Source organism: Anser brachyrhynchus (genome assembly GCF_964034855.1).
Source record: "Anser brachyrhynchus genome assembly, chromosome: Z".
In the NCBI taxonomy this organism is placed as follows: domain Eukaryota; kingdom Metazoa; phylum Chordata; class Aves; order Anseriformes; family Anatidae; genus Anser; species Anser brachyrhynchus.
The window spans coordinates 38755180-38781807 of NC_137697.1; the positions used below are offsets into that span (position 1 = coordinate 38755180).

The following is a 26628-nucleotide window of genomic DNA, read 5'->3' on the forward strand; positions in this document are numbered from 1 at the left end:
AACTGAATCAGATGTGCTCATTTTGCAAGTAGAAAGGCTGATTTCCTTTCTTGCCACGTCCAGCAAGCTATAACAATCTTTATACAAATCAGAATCAGATAAAAACTAGATTACTTCATTTAGCACCTGCATTCACTGACTTGACTTTACTGAAGTCAGTTGTGGAGGAGGTATTTTGTTTCAAATGGAGGAGATGTCCTTAAAGACAGCAAGAAATGGAGTAAGTTATTTTTTATTTCTTTATGGCACTTGAGAATCTGCATAGCTAATACTAGAATAGGCACTAGCAACACTGGAACACAAGACACCAGGAGCGTATTTTAATTAATTTGCTATGTGATTTCAATCCTGTTACAACTTTGCCAATGCAAAGGAAGGACTGCTAATTTGTTCTGTTGCTTCATCAGCTCTCGATGCACGACCTTCATTGTGTTGCTTTGACTCCAGTGTTGCTGCTGAATACTGCTGCCTTCTGTAAGGGTTAGTAGGGATAGAAATCCCAAACAGGGGAAGCCGCAGTCCTACCCTTCCCTTCCTGGAGGAGTTCTTCCTCCTGTGCTTCCAGGCGTGAAGCAACAACAACAGGCTAGCTCCTGTGTTAAGCAGCCTTCTACTATAAGAGAACAGGAATGTTAAAAAGCTGACTTGCTTTCTGATGAACCATACTGCTGCGAAATGAGGCAGTGATGAGCTTTTACCTCCCTCTTGACTATGTTTCTTATAACATACCTTTGTATCATGGGGTAATACCACTTCAATGGCATCACATAAGCAACAGCACTGGTAAGCTATAACAGGAAAACAGGAACGAACCTCTGAAGTAGAACAACTCTTTTGTCTGGCAGCAATTTGCAGCTTCCTGGAATGAGGAACTCTCAAGAAGTAGTTTCTCATTTCTCTGGTAAGGAGGTTGCATACTGTTGTACATGTTTGCTTATGTGGATTCATATACTTGAATGTTTCTATATCACTGCCAGAGGAATGAAAATCCTGGAAAATACAGTTGTAAAGATCGTAAACTGGTAGTAGTGCAGGACATGAAGAATTCATCTACCTTTTGCTGCTGCCTTGTAAGCAATCATAAAAATATTTCTTGTCTTCAAAATCTTTAACTCCATGACGGCAGCTCAAGGGACGGCCTTTTATATTTTTCCAAAGGAAGCAGGAGGTATGAGAGTACAAGTTCTACATCGTAGCACATTCACAGAACTCTAAAAAAATGCTCACCTATCCCATTTTCATTAACATTAGAATTGAATCAACAGTACAGAACAAAATAGCGCACAGTAGAGAAGATTATTTTTATTTTAAAATGATTATCTAAAATGGATCAGGCTTTGCTTTTAAAAAACATCAAGGACAAGTGTTAATTTAACCCCAAGAAGACTAGTCAAGAAACTTTCCCTCCCTCATGCAAGTAAAAGTTTTAGTGATTAAACACTATGTAAACCACAGTTTGCAGTGAATCTCGTTTGTTCAAATAAAAGTCAGTCCTTGGACTTTAAAGTTCGGTACAGTAGACATAAAGGTCCCTTGTCCATTAGAAACCTACCACCCTATTTACATTCGTGTAGCACTTAAAGTTATTAAGACTATATTCCATTACGGTTCTGAATATTGCTTTTACACAGGCTTTCAGACCCCTACTGTCAGAGTTACACCAGTTGTGATTTGCACAGAGGAGGTTGTGTTTAAGGGGAGGACACCATTTAGCTGGCTAGCAAGGAGCCTTGTCAGATTTTAGGTACTGTACAGAAGTACAGTGAGCAGTTTCCTTATACGAGGGTAGCCAAACACTGGAACAGGCCCTGGCTGATGCCCTGCGCCTGTCGGTGTTCAAGAGGCATTTAGACAATTTTCTTATTGATAGGCTATAACATTTTATTAGCCCCCAAGAGGTCAGGCAGTTGGACTTGATATTTGTAGTTCTGTTTTAAGTGAACTATTCTAATTCTAAAAGAATTATCTGGCAATATATTAATAACATAAAGGATTTTTTGTTTGGCATTTTACCAGTTTCAAGTTAAAGCCATTCATTCAACTTGAATACAGCATTTCATTGCACATTTCATACAGTTAAATGTACGCTCTTTAATAATCACTATTATATTCCTGATTAACTTCATCTCAGCTATATAAGTTTACAGATCCAAGTCCTAAAATAATGCCCATTTTACTCTGAACACATGTAAACATTTTGATGTCAAAACATAACATGGTTTGCAAAAAAAAAAAAATAAAGCAAAAGAACCAGCATAACAGAAACATCCCAAGTTTCCCAGCATTTGTCATTCAAAGATGCTCATTACCTCCTTTTCTCACTGCTTACAAACATTTCTCTGTTATTACTTACTATAGTAGCCCAGCCCAGTAAAATCTGACTTAAATGGTGAAAAAGTAACAAAGAACTCAGTAATGGACAATTAGTGATTCTCTTAAAAGAATTCATTACATTTGGCAAGTCTGCAAGTGATCTGTTTGCGGATTTGGGTGTAATAGGCGCTGTCTGACTTGAGCTCTGCCTTCTTTTGACAACCCCTACTCTTTTCATTCACAAAAGAACCAACCCTCTACTTGCACATTTAGACGCCTTAACGTACAGGAGCTGTAGCACAGTACACTTAAGAATGACACACCGTGGAGGCTGTAATATGAAGCACATTGAGAGAAAGCCACAACAAGTCTTTATATTTTTCAATGAAGTTGCTGTTTGGGAAGTTGGTCGTGTCTGTCGTCTGGTCACACTGGTTGGTTCGCATTCACAAACTTCCAAACGTGGGTGTCGGTCTTAAGGACAGACACAATCTTCAAAACCGCTGACTGCATACAATGCAGGTAAGACTGAAGTTAAAGGTTGTTTCAGTGGCAGCAACGGGTAGTTGTAGGCTATCCGAAGTGAACTAGTTTTTGGTTTACGTTCAGAAAGATGCAGAAAAGACAAAGACTACAGAACATTAACAACATGATACATTGTGTGTAACGCACGACTTCACACCGACTACAGCTTCATCTGTGAGAGAAGGTGAAATGTCTGGAAAATGCATAGTCTGTTTTGTTGCCTTCACAAGTCCAGCAGAGATTATTCACTTTTTTGAACAGCTGAATCTGCTGTTTTATAAGGCAAGCATTTGCCTTTCTACTCTTCAGAAGAAGATGGTGGCTAGATAAAGGGTAGATGTGGCACAACATTTCAGGAGGGCTCTCTCATCAAAAGGTCAGGAGTCTGTTTGACTGAACTCTGTGGAAGTTAGTGGTAATTGAACCATACCGTACTTCTGATTCTGTGAACAGGTGTTCAGCAAGGCTTTCAGGAAACTTTCCTGCTAATCTCTTAAGAAGATACTATTATCAGAATCTACTTTAAACTTAAAGCTAAGAACACAACCAAGACAGTGATTGCTTTCTAGTACAGATCATGTAAGCTAGGAGTTTCATTTATGAGACCAAGAAAACTATATCATACTGCACAATATCTAGGAACTACAATTATGCTGAGTCTACCTACACTGCAATAAAATGGTGTCAGAACTGGCAGAAGGGCAGACTGCAGCATGCATGGGCCATTTTTCATCTTTTCACGTTTTGTCAAGGCAAGTTAGCTTACCCTCCCCTTTTAAACCTAGGTTGGAGATTTCTCTGCTGCATTGATTAGGGGAAAAAAATCTGTCCTTGCCCAAGGACTCTTTCCCATCTACCACCCAATCCATGCACGCTGTGATTGTAGTATGACTGTACAAGTGATCTGACTTCAAAGTTACTACAGTTATTGCTTGCTGGTCTCAATTTTATAATCAGTAGGAAGGAAAGAGTCATTGCAGAGGTCAAGCTGCTTTAAAAAAAAGCCTTGAAAGATTTAATGATTTTTTTTTCACCACTGGAACAGTACTAACATTTCGCAACAAAATATTACTTCATTTGGGCCCTTATCGAAGTCTTGAGAAGATAATCAGACATTCTTAAATCACTTTGCTCTCATCCTTGCTGCATTTATAGGAAGAGGTGACCAAGTTGCATCATCAACTTCCTTTGTTCACAACCTCTCTCGTTTTTCAATTTGGTCATATAAGTGGTTCTTCATATTTTCTTCAGCGTTTTGAACTAATTAGGAAAAAAAAAAGACACAGAAATCTCTTTAAGGCTCAGAAGCAATAGGTCTTCGTCTAGAAAATTCTGAAAGGACTGTTAGTACTCCATGGCAGAGTAAAGTTACAGATACTTCCCCTCCCCAACACACATTAAAAAATAGTTTCAGTAATGCTACATAGAAAATAGGTCACACTCAAAATTAGGGAAAGCTCAGAGAACAGAGAAAAAAATAGCTGTATCTGCTACAGGGTAACATGCAAAACATCATGGTAACATTTTCAGCTTGAATTAAAACATTCTTTTTTTTTCCTATTTACCATTTGCAATGCCTGCAAGTGCTGCTTGCTTGTCCCTTTCTGATTCAGCTTCATTCTCATCTACATTGTAGTCAACGTTCTTGTCCTTCAATGCTTCCTGTGCCTGGTTGTCTGGAAAAATGTTACATTGAATGAATTCTATGCTGCACAAGATACAGTTACTGTAAATATCTAGCACAAAATTTATTTTGCTGTTGAATTAATTGCTGTTTAAAGAGTATGTTTTAATATTACTTTTCCTTTTGAATGGAAAACCTTTGCTGTAAATCTTGTATAACGAGCAAGGTAACAATCTTTTGGGATTTGGAATAAAATTCAGTAATGCATTCAGATGGACAAAGAAAAAGCATTACGCAATTTCAGAACACATTACATGACATCCAAAGAAACAGTGAAACCTGAAGATGATACTGAAAACCTGATGGAGTTGCTTTTAAATGTATTAGCACCACTGCTAAAACATACCTCAGATTCCCCCCTTCTTGTTTTGGCTTGTCCACCAATTAGAAAGCTCTGAATTCAGCATAAAAAGAGTACTTTACTATGTGCTAACTTGACACAAAAGTGGTTTTCTGTAAAAGATTTTCTTCACTCTGTCATGAATCATCCTGCTCGATACAACTTGTATGTAGTAAAATTTGCTCAAGATGAAGATTTCTTACTACAGATTGCTCAGAAGTAAATTACTTCTGACTGCTGAAGTCCTACCTTTATTTTTTGGTTTGCCAGCCATAAAAGACATAGTGGCATAGAGGTATAACCATACCCCAGTTAAGAAAAGAAGAAGAGTCTCTAGTTCTCAAGGAGAAAGAAAAGCCAAAATATCTAAACAGCAACTGATTTAGAAACAGGCTTGAAAGCTTTTAGCTTTATACTGTCCATGTTCAGACCAAAACACCTACAGTAATAGGCCTAAAGGTCTCCAGGTTTTAAAAGAAGCTTTAAATGACAGACAGGATGCTTGGGGAACGTAAAAGAAATCCATTTCTACTTGATGATCCTTTGGCTGCAAGGAACCTACACCATAAGGTATGGTATTTTTGCTTGGCAATCAAGCCTGAAGAATACTGTGCTGGTCTTTCTCTCACAGAAACTCTGACCTTTCACAGGCCGCACCACAGAGTTTTTCTTGCACTAATTTCTGGATGATTTTTGCACCTGATTGTTCTGTTACTTCAGTTAAAATGCAAAGAGCTAACATGTATAGTCACATCTCTTTGGAGAACTGCCTGCTCTGGCCAGCATCTTTTTGATGCAGTTGGAAAAACACTACTTCTGCAATGCAGATGAGATTATTTATCCCTGCCAAGTCCGCTGTGGTAACATCATAACATAATGCTTTATATGAATGCATTCACTGGGTTGAAAAGCATAGACAGCATTTCCCGTGGTCCATCAGGCTGCTTGTTTACTCTCTGAGCTACGGATTCAATACTGCATCGTACAAGGAAGGGTGAAGGATTTCCACATTCAGAAGAGGTCACAGTGAGGTCCTTAGGATAGATACTCCAGGTAGAAAGACAGATACACAAGACAGGCTGGGATGAGCTCAGGAGAAGCAAGGAACTGAGCCTGCATGAATGCTGTAAGCTTCAACTGCATCAGAAAATACTGCTTTGTTCTGTGAAAAAGTGCTGATAACCATAAAAAGTGCTGATCATCCTAGGAGCACCATGCTGCGTGCACGAATTGAAGTCTACCTAAGACTGAGTTCCTCAAGACAGGGGGATGTCTAGATCCTGGCCAGGTTTTGACAAGACATCAGTATCTCAGCACTGTGGAGACACTGGTTCACAGTCACACGTGGTGGATGCCAAAAAATGTCACCTCTGCTGACAACCTTTTGCAGACGCATGATAATAAACTTCAGATACCTGAAGTCTCAGGTGAACTTTCACTCATGCTAACATATTTTCAAACAGGGGTCGCTAGCGTTTACACATCAACATTATAAGATGACTATGTGCGAAACATTAATATGCAGTATCTCTACTCATCAATGCTTTGGATGGGCAATATGTCTCATCCTTTTCAAAAGCATTGTATTTTTACACAGCCTCAATACCAAGAGGTTTCCGGGACTAACGTCCCCAAATGCTGTGTACAGACAATGGAGAGACAGAGGGAAAGGCTGGGACGGCGGTGCGAAAGAAACCAGCCTGGTAGCTCCTGTTGCACGAACAGAAGCCTGCATCTTCACCCACTGACATTAGAAGCATGCTGGGGATTAACTAACCTTTTACCTCTCACGCTAACCTTTATGAAACCTTATACTACGTCCAGCCAGCTGCCATCACTGTTTCAGAAATCACGCTCTATTACACACTTATATTCCTTTACTTGCAACACACAACATGCTACCAACCAGCCTTTCCAGGGGGTGATGCACCCTGCTTAGCATCATAATTTAGGAGCTGCTCCCTCTCCACCTCCTCATTGGCAACCTGCTCTGTGGCCGGCTGTAATGCATCTTGCCCAGCTACGTGTTTTTCATCTTCAGCCGGGTTCAGTTCTTTCTCTGACTCAGGGGGCATCTCCTTATGACCTGCGACAGCCTTGACTGAACCCTGTGGGTGTTTCAGTTCACCAGAAAGTTTCTCCTCTTCTGCTTTAGGGTCCTGTTTTCTGATGGCAGCTAGGCCACTTATTCTTTCTGTAAACAATAAAAATGATTGAGTAAAAAAATATCATCTTTCAGTGGCAGCACAAGTTAAAAACCTTTAATAAATGCTGCTTTGTTTTTTACATTCAATTCTTGTTTTTCTCTCAGTCATACCAGATCCAAAGAGAAAGACAGAAGACAACCCATGTTTTTCAGACTGGGGACAGCTAAAAGGTGAGACTTGTAAAGTCTAGTGGCATTGTCTACTGTCAACATATTCACATTGCTACCTACTTAGAATGCTCACATGTGGAGTTAAAAAAAGTTTGGCAGGTGAAATAGAGCAGTTTAAATAAAAATTGCAATTTGCTATGCAACATCAGGTTTCTGTGTGTTGCATTTTCATTATTGGCAATAAAACAGATCAGGTGTGCAAAAGCATCTCAGGACAAAGCAGTTACATGGGCAGGTTTTCAGCTAAACGAAGGCTGTTCTTAAAGCCTTCACAGAGGAAGTGAAGGTAGGCTACTGCTTTCAGCAGACATTACCACATCACTTTTCCTGTGTATTTGTATTTTTAACTAAAAAACACCAGGACAAAATTTACCCAAATAAGTTATATGGAGATGTTGTCTTGAATTGCTCTAAAATTACTCCCAGGATTGTAATTTAAGATAGCATGAAAGAATAATTAAATAGGAAATTGGATTTCTCACACACAGTTCTCTGTGAGACTGATGCACAAGGCACATCCATTCGAATTAATAGTTTTTGAGAGTTTAATGCCATAAGCAACCACTAGGTTATCTAATCTGATCTCCTGCATATCATTTCCATTACTTGCATTTTGCTCATTGACAACACATGGAAAGCACAGGCATGCATTTGTTTAAAGCCTAACTTTCAGCCATTCTGTACAGAAGAGCAGCAGCCTAGATATATCAAACTTACTAAAACTCGCAAATTTAAAACATGCTTAAAAATCTTTGCATCCAAAAGCAAGGTATTTTCTCACCAGTACGTGACCATGATAGAATGGTAACTGTTTTTATTTTCCTTTACATGCAACACGTCAATTTCAATATAACTGAACTAGTAGAAATGATAGTAATAAAAATACTTGAACAGATACTAATTATACCCTCCTACAGCGAAAGGAAAATTGATTATAATTCAGCCTACCAGTGTCACTTTTCCATCTTAATCATGTATACAAAAATATTTTCAAGTGTTCCATTAAACTACAAACTTTCTCACTCAAATTCCTAAGATACCAGTGATTTCTATCTCACCTTGAGCCTGCAGAGGGTCTGTCTTCTTTACCGTAAGTTCTTCTTTTGGTACATCGTTATCTTTCGGCTGTTCTGAGTCAGTCTGCTTGAACTCAGATTGCTTCAAGGCTTGCAGCTGACTATCAGCCTATAAAGTGAATATACACAGACAGACATTGGTCTTAACATCTGTTCCTGGACTTGGAAGCTAAAATTAGGTCAGAATCCATTCAATTTTCAGTAGAGATAAAAAAAAAATGTAAACACTCAATTTTTTCTACTGTTGATGGAATTACGATCTTGATTATGCAGTGATGTTTCTATATAAAGAGCATATAACACATCACAAGAACTTAAGATACCATTAATTTAATTAAACCTGAGATTACTGTTTTTGGCTAATGTTTCACCAGAAACACTACCTGTTACGCCGTGAGGGCCACAGACCTGTAGTGCTGCACCTTTCTCCGCTGTTGCCCTGCTACCACATCAGGGCCAGCAGAGCAGTAAGAACAGACAGCATTAGCTACTGCTAGTACAGGGACAGGTAAACCGAGTTCGTGCATAATCAGAGTTCAGTTAATCAAGGCTGTACAGAACGGGACTAAAATTATGTTGAATGCAGGCTTCAGAGAAGAAAAAAACAAAACAAAACATACAAATCAACCAAGTAGACAACAGTATCTATTTAACTGGATGAAACTCACTTAAGGAAGAGTTTTGAATTAAGGATTATCGACTGCTGGTACTAGACTGGTCTCAGAGCCTGACCCATATGATCTGCTTTAAGATTAATGGCTAAGTTGTACACTGTCTTGAAGATATTCCAACTCAAGAGTCAAAATTTTCTGTGCTGCTTTTACTCATATTAGCATTTAACTGGCCAAGAGCTATGTCAATTCAGTTCACACAAACATGGGCGTGAAATATGTCCGGAGGCCATGTTGCACTATTCCAGCATAAAAAAAAAAAAAAGTCCGTAATGAAACTGTTTGTCTTACATATTTATCTTTTTAAAGATCCAGAAAGCGCAAGTGTACAGACATTTAGGGACAAACATTTTTATACCTGACTACGCAAATGAGTAAGAAACCCCATGGTGTGGAAAGTCATACAGCAGACAAAAAGCTTCCTGTTACAACTGTTGATGAACTGCAGCTACCTATTGTTCTAAGCATGCCAATAAAATACCAGGTAGACAAGTCTTCCTATGGTCATTTGGAAAACATCTGCAGAAAGAAGTGTTTAAATAATCAAGATACTGAAGTTGCAGAGGATTTGTAGGACATGATTACTTGGCTATTTTGAAAATGTTTAAGCTCAGTCGAGGCCAGGCAGAACTAAAGACCTTGTTGGGTCAACACCATAAAGTCCAACATCAACAACAAATAATCTAACACTAACTCTTATGAAAGCTCGAGAAGCAATTATTACCACAGAAGATTTGGTAAGTTTACTGCAATAGAACCCTATCTTCCTCCTAGTCATTAAAACCTAAAAATGCTGTATTTAAACAAGCTTCTTTTTTATACATAACTAAGCGTCTCCACCAGACACTGAACAAAAATCTATTTTCCACTTTAGGCTGGGGCACAAATAATTCCATAAAAATATGAAGCCTGAACTTAACAGCTGCAATTCAGCTCTTAATTAGACACAGAGCCCATAATTTACATTACCTTAAATATCTAACTCTGTAATTTTTAATGATAGTGTTGAATAAAAGAAGTGTGTATGCTGAAAAAATTTAAGTTGAAGCAGTTGGCCTTCTTGCTAAAAAAAATAATAATTTAAACACGTAAGAGAGAAATTAATACAGACACTATATATATATATCCCTCAACCAAGGAGTATACATCAGTCCTCAAAAGACAGAGCTGTAAAGAGTAGCTCTGTATTTATTAACAAACCAATAGAGAAAATTCCATCATCTTTCTCTGATTTATTTTAACCCTGACCTTTCCATTACATAAGCATGTACATCTTGCAAACTCTGCATGAAAAAAAGGAAACCACAGTAGCTCAGCCAATGTGATCTGTAAAAAAACGGAATTATTCCAGCTAAAAGCTCCAGTTAAAAACATTCATGGCAATACATAACTCATCCTCTGTACAAGAAAAAGTTGCAATCCTTGAGCAAACAAACTACTGCGAAAGTTACAGCTTGACATAAAAGGCACTATCACAGACACTAGGGAACACAAGGAAACAGAATTTATTTTGGCTGCGGCTGTATCAGTGGTTATCTCAGCTGGGACCAACCCATCTGTAGATTGGAAGGAGGACTGGTAAACTGCTGCCTGCTTTGAGCAATGACTGCCTTCAGCTATGGGACTTGCTGAAGGAGGCTGTAAGTGTGTTGCAGAGGGGCTTCAGCCGAGCTTCCCAGGTACCAGGCTGGAACTTTTAAACAAACCACATCCAGCACAAGCAATGTTAATGAAACTCTGCTGCAAGGCAACACTGGAAATTGAGTTGATCACCTCTTTGGTATGCTCTTCCCCACATCAACTTCCCAAACGGTTTGTATTTTCCATCTTTCAATCAAATAAGATGTATTTGCTGTACAAGGTTTCCCTAGCCGTGTCCGAATGATGGGTTTGTTATTTACTCACTTACCTGGCACTGTTCATAAAAATTACCGGTTAGACAAACAAGAAATTTCACTTTCTTCTAAAGGGATAAATGGCTAGCATTTACTATCTCTAATGCTTCGTTCTTTTTGCAGTTCTCTCAAATAACACAGGTTCCCAGGATAAAAGGTCACAGCTTCAGCAGTTCTCTATTCTCCCTTTTTACATAAAGAGTTTGTGGAGAATAGAACAGAGACTGGAACCATTATCTGAACGCCGGGGGTCAATGGGAAGATGTTTCAGCCATTCTCCCAATCATTTCTAGCTATTTGCAAAACCCAAATTCAGCTCTCAATGCTTTACCCTTTCCACTTACTAAATCACCAAATTGTTTCTCCAAGTGGCCTTTTCCTAGGCAAGGACTAAAAGGCAGAAACTACCTAAACTCCCTTGCCTTTGCAATGAGTTGGCCACTCATATATGGTAAAAAGGCCCAATTGCAGCCACATGTAACATCTGCCACAGGTGCTTGCAGTCTTGATGAAAGGGTACATCCAAATAAATTGTTGTACATCCAAACAAATTAGCTGCCTTTTCACCCAGAAGTTTCACTACCTGTTTCCAGGGTTGTTCGTAGCAAGCTGTCCCTGATCTAACCCCACTTCACTGAAGAAGCAGCAGTAATTCACATGCTAAGACAACATGACCATCTCAGATTTCTATTTTCTCGGCATTTTTCCCACCCTCCACACCTCAGGAGGAAAGACTGGGTGGGCACACAGCCACCCCCTTTGGCAACCCTGCACTGTTCCACTGATACTGCTCAAAGTACATACAGCAACGCTTTTCGTGCCTTTTTTGATTCAGAATAACCAAAAGCAAACAGCTAAAACATTTCATCTCCCCCTCATTCCCATTGCAAAAGTCTGAAATCTGCGTTCACGTGGAAAATCATGGCACTTTATACCTACTGATGAACCTCAAAGTCTCTAGTGAAGACCTATGGACTACAGTATCATATTCGAGGCTTGCTGGTACTCTGAAGTGATTCACAGTACATTTATCCTCATCATGTATCCTCATCCAACTTCAACACACAAAGCTTTGTAAAGTCCTTTAACAAAGTCAAAAGGACCAAAGCTCAGCAGCACAAGTATTCTTGAAAGGGCTCCTCACCACTCTCATTAGTGGCTCTCGAGCTCTGCGCATCTCAGAGACAGTAATTTGGAGAATGGCAAGGTCTCCTGCAGCCTCTGCCTTGTTCTGTATCCAGATTCTCTCAATTTCACATAAATCAGAAACATTCAACAGATATGAATCAGAGCAGTACAAAACTTAATGAGATGAGCTAATGTTAGCTGAAGATGGCAGAAAGGAGGAGAACCACTTAACAATTACATAGAAAAAGATTTGTAAGAAACTACCTCCACCATACCTGGCCACTTTTTTTGGAATCTTCTGGGAAGTCTTTATTTTCTCTGACTTGTGATACATCACTGCCTTTTTTTGCGATTTCATTTATTCTTTCTTCACATTGTTCTTTTAATTCTTTCATCTGGTTGATGCACTGTGACCTGGAGAAAACATGAACAAGTGAGCAGTCATGAACTTCCATCCATATCCATAAAATAACTCTTATAAAATGTTGTTTTGTAACATTATTTATTCCATTCCTTTTGTTTATTTACTTTTTAAATCTTCTTAGTTCTATTACCTGTGCTTACATTTGAGAAGTCCATAGAAAAAAAAAAGATGTTAACCTATGTCCTAAAGACAAACTCAAGGTGCAGGTGGTCCAAGTTCCACTTTAAGAAATTAAATTGTTTTTGCTATACCAGCTTAACAAGCTGTACAGATTTTCTTGTCTTTGACTAATCAGTCCATTTCAGTTAAGTCAAAATCAGTTTTGATCCTTGAAAATCTTCTGTTATGATAACAGAAACACATATTTGGGTTTTAGTTACAAAGAGGAAACAGCAAAGTACTAGGTCAAATCAAAAGCAGATGCAAGCTGCTGCTAGCAAACTAAACACACCCTTTCTCAATATTCCACCAATGTGCAGTGCTGTAAGACAACAAAATGCTACAGAAAGGAGTTCTTCGGTAGCTATGGTGAGTTCCAAAAGGGATATTTCTTAAAGAAGACAGCGTTTAGTATTTTATATGTAATTTTAACAGTTAGACAGTGCTACCAGTGCCTCCTCTGTCATAACACTAAGGGACTGCTGCTTTCAGTTGTGTAGCCGACCACTCTCTCATGGTCATAGAAAATGAACATCTAAATATTATTCAGCAAAGCTAGTGAAGAAAGTGTAGCTTCTTGACTGAGAAAACAACTGCTTTTGTGGATTACCAAAGGGAGATTGCAGGAGACAGTGCACCCGCTTCAGGACTGAGAGAAGGCAGACAAGTTAGCGGCTTAGTTCCTGTTCATCTAATGGTGGGCCGAATTATCATTCCTGTCTCTGCACCTTCCCTGACCTATGCAAACCCATCTAAGTAGTACGGTTTCATCTCTCTAACTTGTTTATCCCTTCACCTTGAGCCTGCTGTGATCCTGGAGATGCTTCCTCCAGATCTGACCTTCTACTAAACAAGATGTACTTGAAAATATTTCACAAGAGAGGGGCAATAAGCGTGCGTTTTCAGACACCAGGCTTTCTACATTTACTCTGTATCACATTCCTGCACGTGCTTATCAATCCAGTGGTTCAAGGATTTACCACTTATGTGGAGCACGACTATACAGCACGTACACTTACAGATACGTTTATTCTTGATGACCACAGCCTTCGAAGGAGGACATTAGAAAACAGATACTCTTCTCCAGCTAGCAAAAAACATCAACAAAGGTCCAGCAGTCCCAGCTATGTCACAGCTGTGGCGCACAATAAACTTCAAGGGGAAAAAATACCTTGATTGACATGTAAGTGCAACACAGCTTAATAAAAGGCTGGTACAAACTTAAATCTCCAACTTCCTTTTACTTTTATGTTAAAGTCCCAAATTATTAGAAATCCACCAATATATTCCATCTGGGTCATCACTACTAAATGAGTAACAACGTCTTAAAAAAAAAAAAAAGAAACATACTACATAACCAACTGACAATCAGTAAACATCCCAAATGTGGTAATACAAATCCTTAACTCTTAATTCAGGGAAATGAAGAACAAACAAAAAAATAATAATAAAAAAAAGGTATTTCAAGTTTTCAAGTTTGGCCTGCGAAATTCAGGTTTTTTGATTAACACGTTGAGCTTCTAGTCAGAATTCCTAAAAAATCTGGCTAAAATGTGACTGTTGGAAAAATACATATCACTAGAACAATATATGCCTGATGTAAATCCTTATGAGAACATACAAACACCAAATTTTGTTGGTTTTCTATATCAGCACACCAGAGGGGAGAATAGTAGTGAGGAGACAAGATTATTGAACAGAAAGAAACCATGAAAAATTCTTAGAAATAGCAAAAATACATGTTAGTATTACCAGAGATACTGGTATGTAGTCGTGTTCAGTTATCCATGCTTCACTATTCAATGAGAAATCTCAACTAAAAAACCATGACTATGTACAAAGTGCACTGCAGAACTGTAGCTCTATCAGAAATTTACTGTGACCTCCACAACTCAGGGAGGTACAGCTTCTCAAAGGGTATTCCCGTGTCTTAGTCCTCAAACTTCAGCATTTAGCCTCTTTGTGTTGCCATTTCCCCCAGCTCTTAAATGAGAGTATTGCTATCCTTCTCTTCCTGCACTGGAAGGAATGTGAAGTGTGTGAGAAGTCTGTGCATACTGAGATGCTGGGCATTGCAAGGACTATATTCTTCTCCAAGATCAACCATAAGCAATTTTAGATGTGTCAGGTGCTGCTTTCATCTTAAAACTGCACATCTACTGACAGCGATACAGCTATCACAAGAATACTTAGGGTTATAACTGAATCACTTACAACTCCAGAAGCCATTATTTAGAAAGAGCATACTTACAGGTCATATGAGAACTTTCTCTGAAGGTTAGTCTGGTTCTTCTGAAACTGGTAAACATCCAGCTGTAGTTTTCCATATTCTGTCTGTAACTCTTTAAAGTGTTCTGATCGTAACAGGTTTAAAATGTGTATTAAAATACACACACATATATACCCAGATATATTACAACATAAATATCACACAACAGATCTGTCAGTAAGTACACTAGTAAGTACACTAGCTCTATCCTCCTCTTACATTCATTACATTTTGTATACAGATGCACTGACAATCGCTAAACTGATTCATCAAAGATGCACTGGACTGGGCATGATTAGTCTTTCAGCTGCACATATGTGTCACACAGCTTGTGTTAATATTTTGACCTCCTTTTCTTCATTAGAAACACTCTTACATTAGGAAACTTGTTTGCACACCCTTGTTCTGCTAGATTTCAGCCCAAAAAGCATGCAGGTCTATGGAAGACTAATCAGAACATAGTATGAAATAGCTTTCATATTAATTAGCTACCAGAAGACCAAGTTTCCAACTCTTCCCTGAATAACATACATTTTACTATTAGATTCCTCTGGTTTTGAGGAATGTAAGATTCATCTTTTTTTTTTTTTTAATGTTAGAAGAATCATCATCACGCTCTAGCATTATAAATACATTCTGATAGAAAGCTTTGTGAGAGGACATCAGAAGAACTGGCAATACATTTATTTGCCTGTTTATAGAACTTATGATGAGACATCTGAGGCATAAATTGCTAATAACGTTTTGGAGCACAAACATGAACTGAAAGGAATTAGACTACATTTTCTCGTTTATTATATGAATTTGAAAATTCTCTTGGTGCTAAAACCTATGACCCAAACACCTCAGAGAGGAATGCAAACATATGCTACAAAAAGTGGAATGAAAAATATATAAACAATACGTACAGAAGCTAGTTGTACTTCATATCATTTTTACATCATTAGCAGTTAGGGGTCAGGAGTCCCACATTAAGCACTACATGGATAAATACAGATTGAGAGCGGCCCTGAGGAGAAGGACCTGGGGGTGTTGGTTGGTGAGAAGCTCAACGTGAGCCAGCAATGTGTGCTTGCAGCCCAGAAAGCCAACCGCATCCTGGGCTGCATCAAAAGCAGCATGGCCAGCAGGGTGAGGGAAGGGGATTGTCCCCCTCCGCTCTGCTCTCATGAGACCCCTCCTGGAGTACAGCATTCAGCTCTGGGGTCCCCCGCACAAGAACGACGTGGACATGCTCGAGAAGATCCAGAGGAGGGCCATGAGGATGATCAGAGGGCTGGAGCACCTCTCCTATGAAAACAGGCTGAGGGAGTTGGGGTTGTTCAGCCTGGAGAAGAGAAGGCTCCGGGGAGACCTTGTAGTGGCCTTCCAGTACCTAAAGGAGGCCTACAGAAAAGCTGGGGAGGGACTCTTCGTCAGGGTGTGGACTGATAGGACAAGGATTAATGGCTTTATACTTAAAGAGGGTTGATTTAGATTAGATATTCAAAATAAATTCTTTACTGAGAGGGTGGTGAAGCACTGGAACAGGTTTCCCAACAAAGTCGTGGATGCCCCATCCCTGGAGGTGTTCAAGGCCAGGTTGGACGGGGCTTTGAGGAAGCTGGTCTGGTGGGAGGTGTCCCTGCCCACTATTGGAATTGGTTGGAATTAGATGATCTTTAAGGTCCCTTCCAATCCAAACCATCCTATGCTTCTGTGAAATCCCTCTGGTGTTGAGGCGTATGCAGACTGACAGATCACTGAACAGGAAGTGTGTGGATGCAGGAGCGAAGTCACAGCAGCTCCTGCACCCTCCCCACAACTTGAAGGAAGGCAGCATTCCTAGAAGACACTGTAATAACACAAGCCTTAAAGACCAATATGAGAGTGATACAGGGAGGTATTATATCATACCTTTTAGACTCTGGATTAATCGTTCATTTGTTGTGATGTTGTTCATCAGCACTGCCTGGAAAGCACAAAACAGAAAACGATGTTTTAATTGCAAAGGGCCTGTGTTACCATTAAGGTTATAAACAACAACAACCAAAGCACTTAAAACAGGATTTTTAATTTGTGAGTGCTGAGTTACAGCCAAACACAAAAACTTTATTAGCTGCTCTAGAGATTTACTATTACAAACAACAAGCACTTATTTTAACCCAGATTTCCCAGTATACATACAGAAAAAACAGCTATCACTGCACAGATATCACAAACAAAAGTAGGAGGAATTTACAGAGACCACTGCTAAAATTGCTTGCTGCTTCATTCTGGTTTAATCTTATTCCATGAAAGAGAATACCTTGTAGTATAGCTTGCTGTTAACTCCTGCTCACCTGCACTCAGGAACACAAGCATGAGACAGAAAGCATAAGCGAACTCTGCAAATGCAACATGAAGCCTTTGCCTTGTATCACATTTCTAATTATCCACTCCTGCTTTGATAAGAAAGCACTGCATAATGTTGCTCCATTCCCTCACTTTGCACTTGCTCTCTCACTCTGAAGCAGTCAACATATGAACATGACTCGTCCCTTTTTCCCCTCACTCACCCTCTCCCAACACAAATACGAATGCCCCAAAACACCAGAATATTCACTGAACTAACATGAGCCTAAATGAAAATAATTCCTCTGAGCCAAATATCAACATAACTCATGCTCATATTTAACATTCAGAAAGCCTGGTCCAGGAGTCTTAAAGATGAGATCCACTGATCCTTCAGCAATGATCCAGTCTCAAGAGCGTATTTCTTATGTTTCATTGCAATTTTCTAGATCTGCAGTTTTCCCAGGACACCCCTATATTCTGCAGGGGTCTGAGGTCAGGATACATCAAGCCCACAGTTTCCCAAAGCTGCTGCTCAAGTACTGATGCATACCCATACCCACATCACTTCAAAGGAAAAAAGAAGTGCCTACATTCATTCTGTCTGCCCGTGTCATGCCAGTCAATGCTGCCAGTCAGTGCCTATTTTCTTGAAGACTACAGTAACAAGTACTAACTGATGAGGAGAAGGAAAGTGTTCAATCAATCCAAATGAGACTACACAGCAGAGGCGTGGATTTGTCTTTTGTCTACCCTTTAAGAAGTCCCAAATCAAAGAAGTGGCCATTCATGTCCTGATGAAGAGGCAGATATTTTCAACCCAATAAAAGAAATATTCCTACACCATTCTATACATACAGTCAGACCATGAGCTTATTGTTCATGGTGTTATGAACAAACATGAACATTTGTGAAAGCTCAAAAGCAAAGGTTTTACTCCTTTGTTAAAAAGAAAAGAAATAGCAATGACATGAAAAACAGCACATACCTAGGATTACCTCCTACCTATCTGTCGTCTCCTTTCTTATAGGACAAGATAAAATAGGCTCTGGATTTGTTTTCACTGGTTTACTGGAGAAACTGTTAGTTTGACATGGCCATTTTATGTTCAGACAGATTTTTGTTTGTTTGTTCTTTAATGAAACCCCCAAATACCAGAACCGTTTCTTTCATTTTGACAGTGAAGAAGACAAGAGTTAAATGTTTTGTACCTTAGAACAGCAATAACTGTGATTAGCTGATGTGCAGAAAAGCCAAAAAGTCTCCTTGAAACATTAAGAAATAAACACGTATCTTACTTGTTTGGACTGCATAAATCCAAATCAAATAAAACTTCCTTTTGACAATGCCACACCTACCTTCCTGAATTTGAGGGTAAGAGTACAGTAAGAAATCATGGAAATCTATTCACCTGTTTAACTTGAGCAGAAATGCTGTTTAATAATTTACAGGGCAGTGTTTCAACTGCCAGTTTTCTATCTGACTGTATCAATAGCTTCAGGCTTTCCATTCTTCCTCCTGGCATGCAAACACCAGCTAATCTTTGCTTCATATCTGTGAATTAGGCAGATACTATTTTATTTTTCAAAATGCAGAGTAACAGTCAGCAAACACAAGCCTAAACTCAGAGCTAGGAAAAAAAAAATACATTTTAAATCTCGTTGAGCCCACAGAACAATACCTATAATCCCTAGCAGTGATTATTCAGCTCAGGATACTCGGTATTTTGCCATATCAGAGTATGATCTCTGACTGTGGGAGTAACTCTGTTAGACAGAACCAGCTTGTTGTACTTGCACGCATGCCTTCCACAGAAGACCTTGCGACTATCAGACAGGAAAGGTCAGTCTCCGGCTTGGGGGTCCCGATGGTGGACAGCAGGCCCTCAGAAACCAAATGGAAAGCCATGCTGCCATCAGCAAATAACGGAAAAATCTTGCTACAGCTGGACAGCAAATGTTTTAACGACAGCTGAGAGAGATATTTTTTATTTACCAAAGAACATGTCTGCATAAGTCATATTCTACTAAAGAAGCACAAACGTTAAAGGTATTGTTAGTTAAAAAAAATAGAAACGTACAGAAACGCATGCGTGGAAGCACTGAGATAAACTATCTCAAAGCGTATGTTTTGAGCACATGCTCTGAACTACACATAAGCATTTCATCAGATTAATGCCTTACACAGCAGTTGCAATAAACACACTCCTGGGAGGCATACTACACTAGCTCCTTCAGCAGTGGCTGTATATGGCTTTTTATACCATCATAAACAAGCTAGCCCCAGCACCCTGAACCAATGTATGTGTTTTCCAACAGTAACCGAACTTAGCATATCCAGGCACATAATGAGATTCCTGATGGAAAAAAGAATAAAACAGCAAAGTAGCTGAGAAGAGTAAATATTTGTTTCAGAACTAAAACCAGTGAAAAGGGGCTTTGCACTCACAAGGAGAAAAAGGTCAGACACAGCGTCAGTGATCTTAAGCTGCACATACTCTACATTTCCACTTTCGGGGTGCCTATGGTTCAGCCAGTCCCAGCCCACCCATTTTTTCTTCACCATATTGAAACACAATTTAAAATGAGATACTCTCTAGATATATGCTGTACGAGTTACGAGTAAGCAGACTGATTTCTCTCGCTAATTCAGAAACGCCACACAGCAGCAAGTAAAGCGGGGGGCAAGACAGTGCCTGCTTTCCTTAAAACTTTCCAGAACTAGAAGATATGACACTGCTTCTTTCAAAAACAGAAACAAAACATACATTGGTGCCTCTTCACAGCAGGCTTTTCTTCCCTCTTCCCCCTGTCCACCGTCACTCTGTTTCAGTAGAGTCCACTCTCAGCACACCACCAGGTACTCTGCCTCAGAATGCTGCACTGGGAATTGAGATTTTCCCAAAGGGAAGGATGAGAACAGCTGTGGCCAGTGTTAAATGAGTAACAGTGACGTGTTTCTCACCCACAGCACACAAAGCTTGCTGCTCTTCCTCAGTAAAACAAGATATGGGATGGGGAAGCATCACAGAAATCCACAGAAAAAGAAAATTGCAAAAGTATGTTCTAAGGGTTAAAACTAAAAACAGGTTACGTGTGTTGTTCTGTTGCTACACTCTCCAAAAAGACTACTGTGGGTGTGTACCTCTCAGAAACTACAAGTCCTGAAAAGCAACCATACTGGATTGGATATCGTTCTGCTTTAGAAAATTGTTTATGGATTACAAACAGCCCTTTTGCACTCCCGATTTCTTATTTGTTGTTACTGAGAGCTCACGTAAGCTCTCTTGATCTCTTCACTCTATTTTTGTATGGATTTCCAGAATCCATTGGGTAAATCTACATGAATCCTCAAAAGTTCAAACAGATTTTTTTGAAAGCAGACTGGTTACAGAAATGTTTTAGACATACTCAGACGTAGGAAAAGAATTATGACAGCAATTACCCAGGATTACATTGCCTCAACGAATGGTGAGCCCATGGGGTATTTCAGGCTCCAACAATCTCCCACCTTCTGTGCCTTTGCTCTTGAAGTAGCACAGGGGCAATGTAACCAGAAAAGCAGGCAGATGTAATTCTCAGTGGCTGTCACGTTGCCTCTAACAATGACTTTAACTTGCAGAGTATCTTACTGGTGTAGAAGTCTGGAACAAAACTAACTCAGTGGCTTAATTATCCTTGTCATATTATCAGCATATTACTACATCCTTATCCATATAATCAGCAGAGTAATAAGATGCAGTGACCAGAGACGAACTGCAATTAATCTGGGTCTCAAATCTTATCTGAGAGTTGCTTTTGTGAGAAGTCCAGATTGCGAAGGTTTGCCCCTGTACAGATTTTTTTCTACATCCAGATGCCCTATAAATTCTCCCTGAAAAATAGCAGGTTTTTTTTTTTGAGATAGACCATTCACTTCTACACATCTGCACTTTCACTGTTCTTATTTAAGAACAACTATGAAAATTAAAACAAAATCCTGTTTATCATTCAAACATCTGTCTAGTTACATTTAGACAGTTTGTATTACTTGGAAAGAGAGCTGAGTGACTCGGGGTTTGGACTTGCATTCATCCCTCCTGGAAAAGGTAAATACCTACTGTTAATCCCCAGGGAGGGGAATAAAGTTCAGTTCAAGGACTGAGGTTTGTATAACCAGAAAGGGTGAATTTATTACTTGTCCCTCAGGAATCCATGGAGACAAAAACAAGGATATGCATTTGTGTGTGTATACAAATATATATGTATGCACATGTGCATATACAACACATGTTTATACATACGTATATACAGATAAACACACAAAAAAGCTCAGAAATAGTCTTTTTATATATTCTGCATCCTGTTGTTAAATAAACACTGATGCTGAAGAGCTTCTTCAGATTAAGGTCCTTAGCAAGGAGAAGGACGCTTTCCTTCTCTTCCACCACCATTGCCACATCAGGGGTGCTTCTAATTTATGGTGGATGAATCCTTGCCAACTTGGTTGATGACATCTTTTGACAAATATAGTTTTCCAGTAAAGCACTTCTCCCTACTCTTGAGTTGCAGAATTGGAAAACAAACAATATCTGTGTGGGATGTTTGCTCATGTGTCACAACAAGAGCAAATTCTAAACTTGCCCTGAAGTGGTGCACGGACACATACATGCTCGTTCTAGCACTTCACCTCCTGAGACTTTCCAGTCATGAAAAGAAAAAGAGAGGAAATAAGTCCATTGCATCACTTTTATCTAATGTTTTCTACAGTGACATCTCCTCAGTTTTCAACAGCAAACTTTACAGATTATTCCAAGCAGGTTGATAGAAATACGGTTGAGAATTAGAGGCCAAGCCAACAAAGGAAACCTCATGATAGGTGTTTACTACCGCCTGATCAAGAGGAGAACACTGATGAATTGCTCTTTCCTGAACTACAGGAAGCATTATGCTTACAGGTCCTGGTCCTGCTGGGGAACATCAACCAACCTGACACCCGCTGAAAAAGCAGGACAGCAGAGGTCTCCCAGAGGACAGTTTCTTAATCCAGGTTACAGAGGAACCAGAGGAATAGCTTTACTGGACCTGCTGCTCACTAACACAGATAATATAATTGGGAGGGGGAGTCAGGGAGAGGTCAGGATAGGTGGCAGCCTGGGTTGCAGCGCTTATGCCCTGACAGACTTCATGATCTCAAAGAACATGGGCTGGGCAAAGAGCAAAGTTAAGACCTTTAACTTTAGGAAAAAAAACTTCACCTGTTTAAGGAAATGGTGAATGCAATCCCGTGGGAAACTGCCGTTAGGGTCACTGAAGCAGAAAAGTGTTGGCAGCTCTTCAAGGATATTTTTCTTCAAGCACAAGAGTTCTTGATCCCCAGGTGCAAGAAATTAGGCAAGGAAGGCATGAGACCAGCATGGCTGCATAAACACCTCCTGGCTGAACTGAAGAGCAAGAAGGAAATGCATAGGCACTGGAAACAGGAACACACACCTTGGGAACAATATAGGAAAGCTGCCCGAGCATGCAGAGATGTGATTAGGAAAGCCAAGGCACAGATGGAACTGAACCTGGTGAGCAATGTGAAAAATAACCAGAAGGGCTTCTACAGGTACATTGGTCAGAAAAGGAGGAACAAAGAAAAAGAACCCTCTCTGACAAGCCAGAAGATCTAGCGATGACAGACATGGAAAAAGCTGAAGTACTCAACAATTTTTTGCCTCTGTTTTCACTAGTGATCAATCTTCTCAAATCTCCCAGGTCCCCGGATCTCAAGACAGCACTTGGGTGAAGTTCCTCCCCTCATAGGAGAAGACCGAGTTGGAGACCATCTGAGGGATCTGAATGTGCCCAAGTCCATGGAACTTGACGAGGTGCTTTCCAAGGTACAGAAGAACTGGAGGACCTAATTGCCAAGCCACTGCCTATCATACCTGAGAAGTTGTGGCAGTCGGGTAAAGTTCCCAGTGACTGGGAAAAAAAAAAAAAAAAAGAAGAAATATCACCCCTATTTTTAAGAAGGGTAAAAAGACCCTGCAAACTACCGACCAGTTAGCCACACTTCAATTCCCAGCAAGATCATGGAGCAGGTCCTGCTAGAAGCCATGTGGAACTGTGTTGAGGCCCAACTGGTTGACTAAAAAGAGCCAAAACAGTTGCACCAAGAGCAAATCATACCTAACTAACCTGGTGTGCTTCTACAGCGGAAGAATTGCATCAGTGGAAAAGGGACAAGTAACTAATGTCACCTACCTAGATTCTGCAAAGCCTTTGACACAGTGTCCCATAATATTCTTATCTCTGAACTAGAAAGGTACGGATTTGGCAGATGATCTACAGTGCGGATAAGGAATTTGCTGACAGCTGCATCCAAAGTGCAGTAAATGCCTCGAAGTCCATATGGAAACCAGTAACAAGTGGTGTTACTCAAGGTGCTGATATTAACATCTTCATTAATAATATAGATGATGATGGGTTGGAGTGCATCCTCAGCAAGTATGTGGATGACACCAAGCTGCGTGGTGTAATCGATACACCAGAGGGAAAGGATACCACCCAGAGGGATCGTGACAGGCTGGAAAAATGTGCTCAGGTGGTCCTCATGAAGTAAACCATGGACACGTGCAAGGTCCTCCACCTGTGTCAGAGCAATCCCCAGTATTGATACAGATTTGGTGCTGATTCGATTCAGAGCAGCACTGCAGAGAAGGACTTGGGGATACTGGTGGATGAAAAAATGTGCATGAGCTGACTGTGCATTTGCAGCCCAGGAAGGCAATCGTATCCTGAGCTGCATAAACAGAAGTGCTACCAGCACGTCAAGGGAGGTGATTCTCTCCCTCTACTCCAACCCTGTGAGATCCCAGCTGCAGTACCACATTCAGCTCTGTTCAAAGACAGGGTGGATGGGCCTTTGGGTAACCAGATCTATTATAAGCTCTGCTCCTGGCTGCACTAGATGATCTTTAGGGGTCCCTTCCAACCCAGACCACACTATGACTCTATTCACTCGAATGCTGTCTGAATATCCTGGAATACCTTTTTAATATGCACATACATTAAAAAATAAACCAAAAACATACCTCACTTTTTTAAAAACGTACCAAAAGATTGAACTCAAATGGAAGACAGAAATTATCAAAGAAAACTGTTCGTCTCAAAAGTGGTAAAAATAATTGGTTTATTAATTCTTTGAAGACCTTGGATAAAAATGATTTCAAAATAATTTAAAAATATATGCCATTGATTTGCATATTAATGGCACGCTTCCACCCTCATTTTCATTCAGTTTTTCTTTTTCTACAACTTTCAGAGATTCTTCTAGTCAATTTTTGTTTGCTTGTCACATGTTTTGAAAAGCAAATTGCCATCTAACAGTGAACCATTCACCTGAACAGTACCTATTACCATCACCAGTTATATCTGTTTAGTCTGCTGAAAACTACAGTCCTGGAAAGTTGATCTATAAACTCTGGCCATGAGACTCTACAGGAGAAGTAATAAACACGGAATGACTACTCTCAGATAAATACTCCTGGCAACAGTGAGAAAGTTATATTAATGGTTTACTGACACATCTGAGGCAGTGTCTGTAACACAAAGAAAATACAAAATAAAATGGTTAGTGGTAATCATACATACTGTTATTTAAGTATGTATGTTTACATTCTTCACAAAGGACTTTCATGCCTCTTGCAACACTGCACTGTCAAGAGCATCAACACTAAAGGCTGTTCTAACCCTTCTGGTGTCTCTCACTTTTATTATATTTTGTAGGCTGAAGATGCCACAAAATTTGCAATGCATTTAGAAATAAACATCAACCATTATGCCTACTGAGGAAGTAAATACGAATGTATCTGTTGGTACAGTTTCTTGTTTTCCTCGAGTTTTAAAACATTAGTGTACAGGAAATGGCCAGAGGCCAACCCAATGTAGCTCTATTGATGGCTTAAGGAGACAGTAGAGGTATTATTCTGAAGTGCTATCACTTGCAGTTTTAATACTTCATATTCAAAAAGCTGATGAAGTGCAGCAGTAAAAAAAAAATATACAGAGATAGATTTTGTCTTATTCTGTATGTTTCTTTCTTTTTCTTCCCCACAATGTATTTCTGTTTTCTCCATTACAGTCTGCTGAAGAAGTCTACCACTCTGAGGGCTATAAATCACAATCGTAGAACGTTTGGGTTGGAGGGGACATTAAAGACCATCCAATTCCAACCCCCTACCATGGGCAGGGACACTTCCCACCAGACCAGGCTGCCCAAAGCCCTACTCAGCCTGGCCTTGAACACCTCCAGGGATGGGGCATCCACAGCTTCTCTGGGCAGCCTGTGCCAGTGCCTCACCACCCTCTGAGTGAAGAATTTCCTCCTAACTCTTTTTTAGGCTAGGCACCGGGGAGAGGTTCTTCACTGAGAGGGTGAACTGCTTCACTAACAGGCTCCCCAGGGAAGCAGTCACTGCACCAAGCCTGTTGGAGTTTAAGAAGCATTTGTACTGTGCTCTTAGTCATATGGTCTGAATTTTCGGATAGACCTGCGTGCTGCCAGGAGTTGGACTCGATGATCCTTATGGGTCCCTTCCAACTTGGGATATTCTATAGTTCTACGATTAGTTTAAAACCATTCATAATATGGATTCAACGTCCATTTTCTAAACATTATGATAATTTATGTTAAACATTTTGCCACACAAATGTTGACCATACCCCCATTAGCTTGCACATTTGAGCAACCTTACACTGTTGCAGAGAGCATGATGGTAAATCACAGTCTCATTGTAAAGTGTAGCTAGAACAGGGCCTACCTTCTCTTCCTGATGTGCTCTGTTGGCATTTTCCATCTGGAAGCTATGCAAGGACTGGATTTGATCAATCTGCTCTCGCTGCTTCTCCAGCTCTCCCTGGAATTCATTCTTTTTGAGCTCCACAGCGCCTCTCTCCGCTGCTGCTCTGCGGACTTTGCTTTCCAAACCTATGATCCGACTCTGGGGAAGAGCATATTAGCAAAAGACAAAGAGAAATGTTTCCCCTCTGAGACTGTTTTAAGAGGGTCATGCTTTCAAACTTCACATAGGCAGAACTGGAATATGTAACAAGTAAACCCAATTTCCTTTTTACTGGGCTTTTCTTCTATTCTTTCATAGAATACCTAACTTCAGAGAATACAACAGACAAACAATACTAATCTCATCAAAATATTTCCTCAGTTGGTGATATCTGTCAGCCACCTGTAAGCATACACACACACACACACACACACACCAGACTTACATAAATTATTGGTAACTCATATTCTGTAGCAGCCATCAAAATTTCAGTTAAAGATCATCAAATAAATACAAAGCTGTCTAAATACTTACAGTAAAAAAAAAAAACACACAGAAAAAAAAAAAAAAAAAAAAAAAACACACCAGAACAAAAACAAAACAAACGAAATACATTAAAAAATATGTCTACAATCTTTCTGAAGT

General features: G+C 39.8%; 1 protein-coding gene across 8 annotated transcripts in view; it reads right to left on the minus strand.

Annotated features, from left to right (window-relative positions):
- Positions 1-3827: 3827 nt before the first annotated feature.
- Positions 3828-26628, minus strand: part of GOLM1 (golgi membrane protein 1) — a 30615-nt gene continuing 7814 nt past the window's right edge. For 5 of the 8 annotated variants that reach the window (XM_080572621.1, XM_080572620.1, XM_080572619.1 and 2 more), the window contains 8 exons: positions 25963-26142; positions 16758-16812; positions 14844-14946; positions 12285-12423; positions 8298-8424; positions 6769-7056; positions 4404-4514; positions 3828-4098 (listed from right to left, as the gene is read on the minus strand). In XM_080572621.1, coding sequence (XP_080428747.1) covers positions 4031-4098; positions 4404-4514; positions 6769-7056; positions 8298-8424; positions 12285-12423; positions 14844-14946; positions 16758-16812; positions 25963-26142 — 1071 coding nt within the window. In that variant the 3' untranslated portion in view covers positions 3828-4030. The remainder of the gene's footprint in view (positions 4099-4403; positions 4515-6768; positions 7057-8297; positions 8425-12284; positions 12424-14843; positions 14947-16757; positions 16813-25962; positions 26143-26628) is intronic. The other 3 variants (XM_080572625.1, XM_080572623.1, XM_080572624.1) reach the window with 1 other exon arrangement.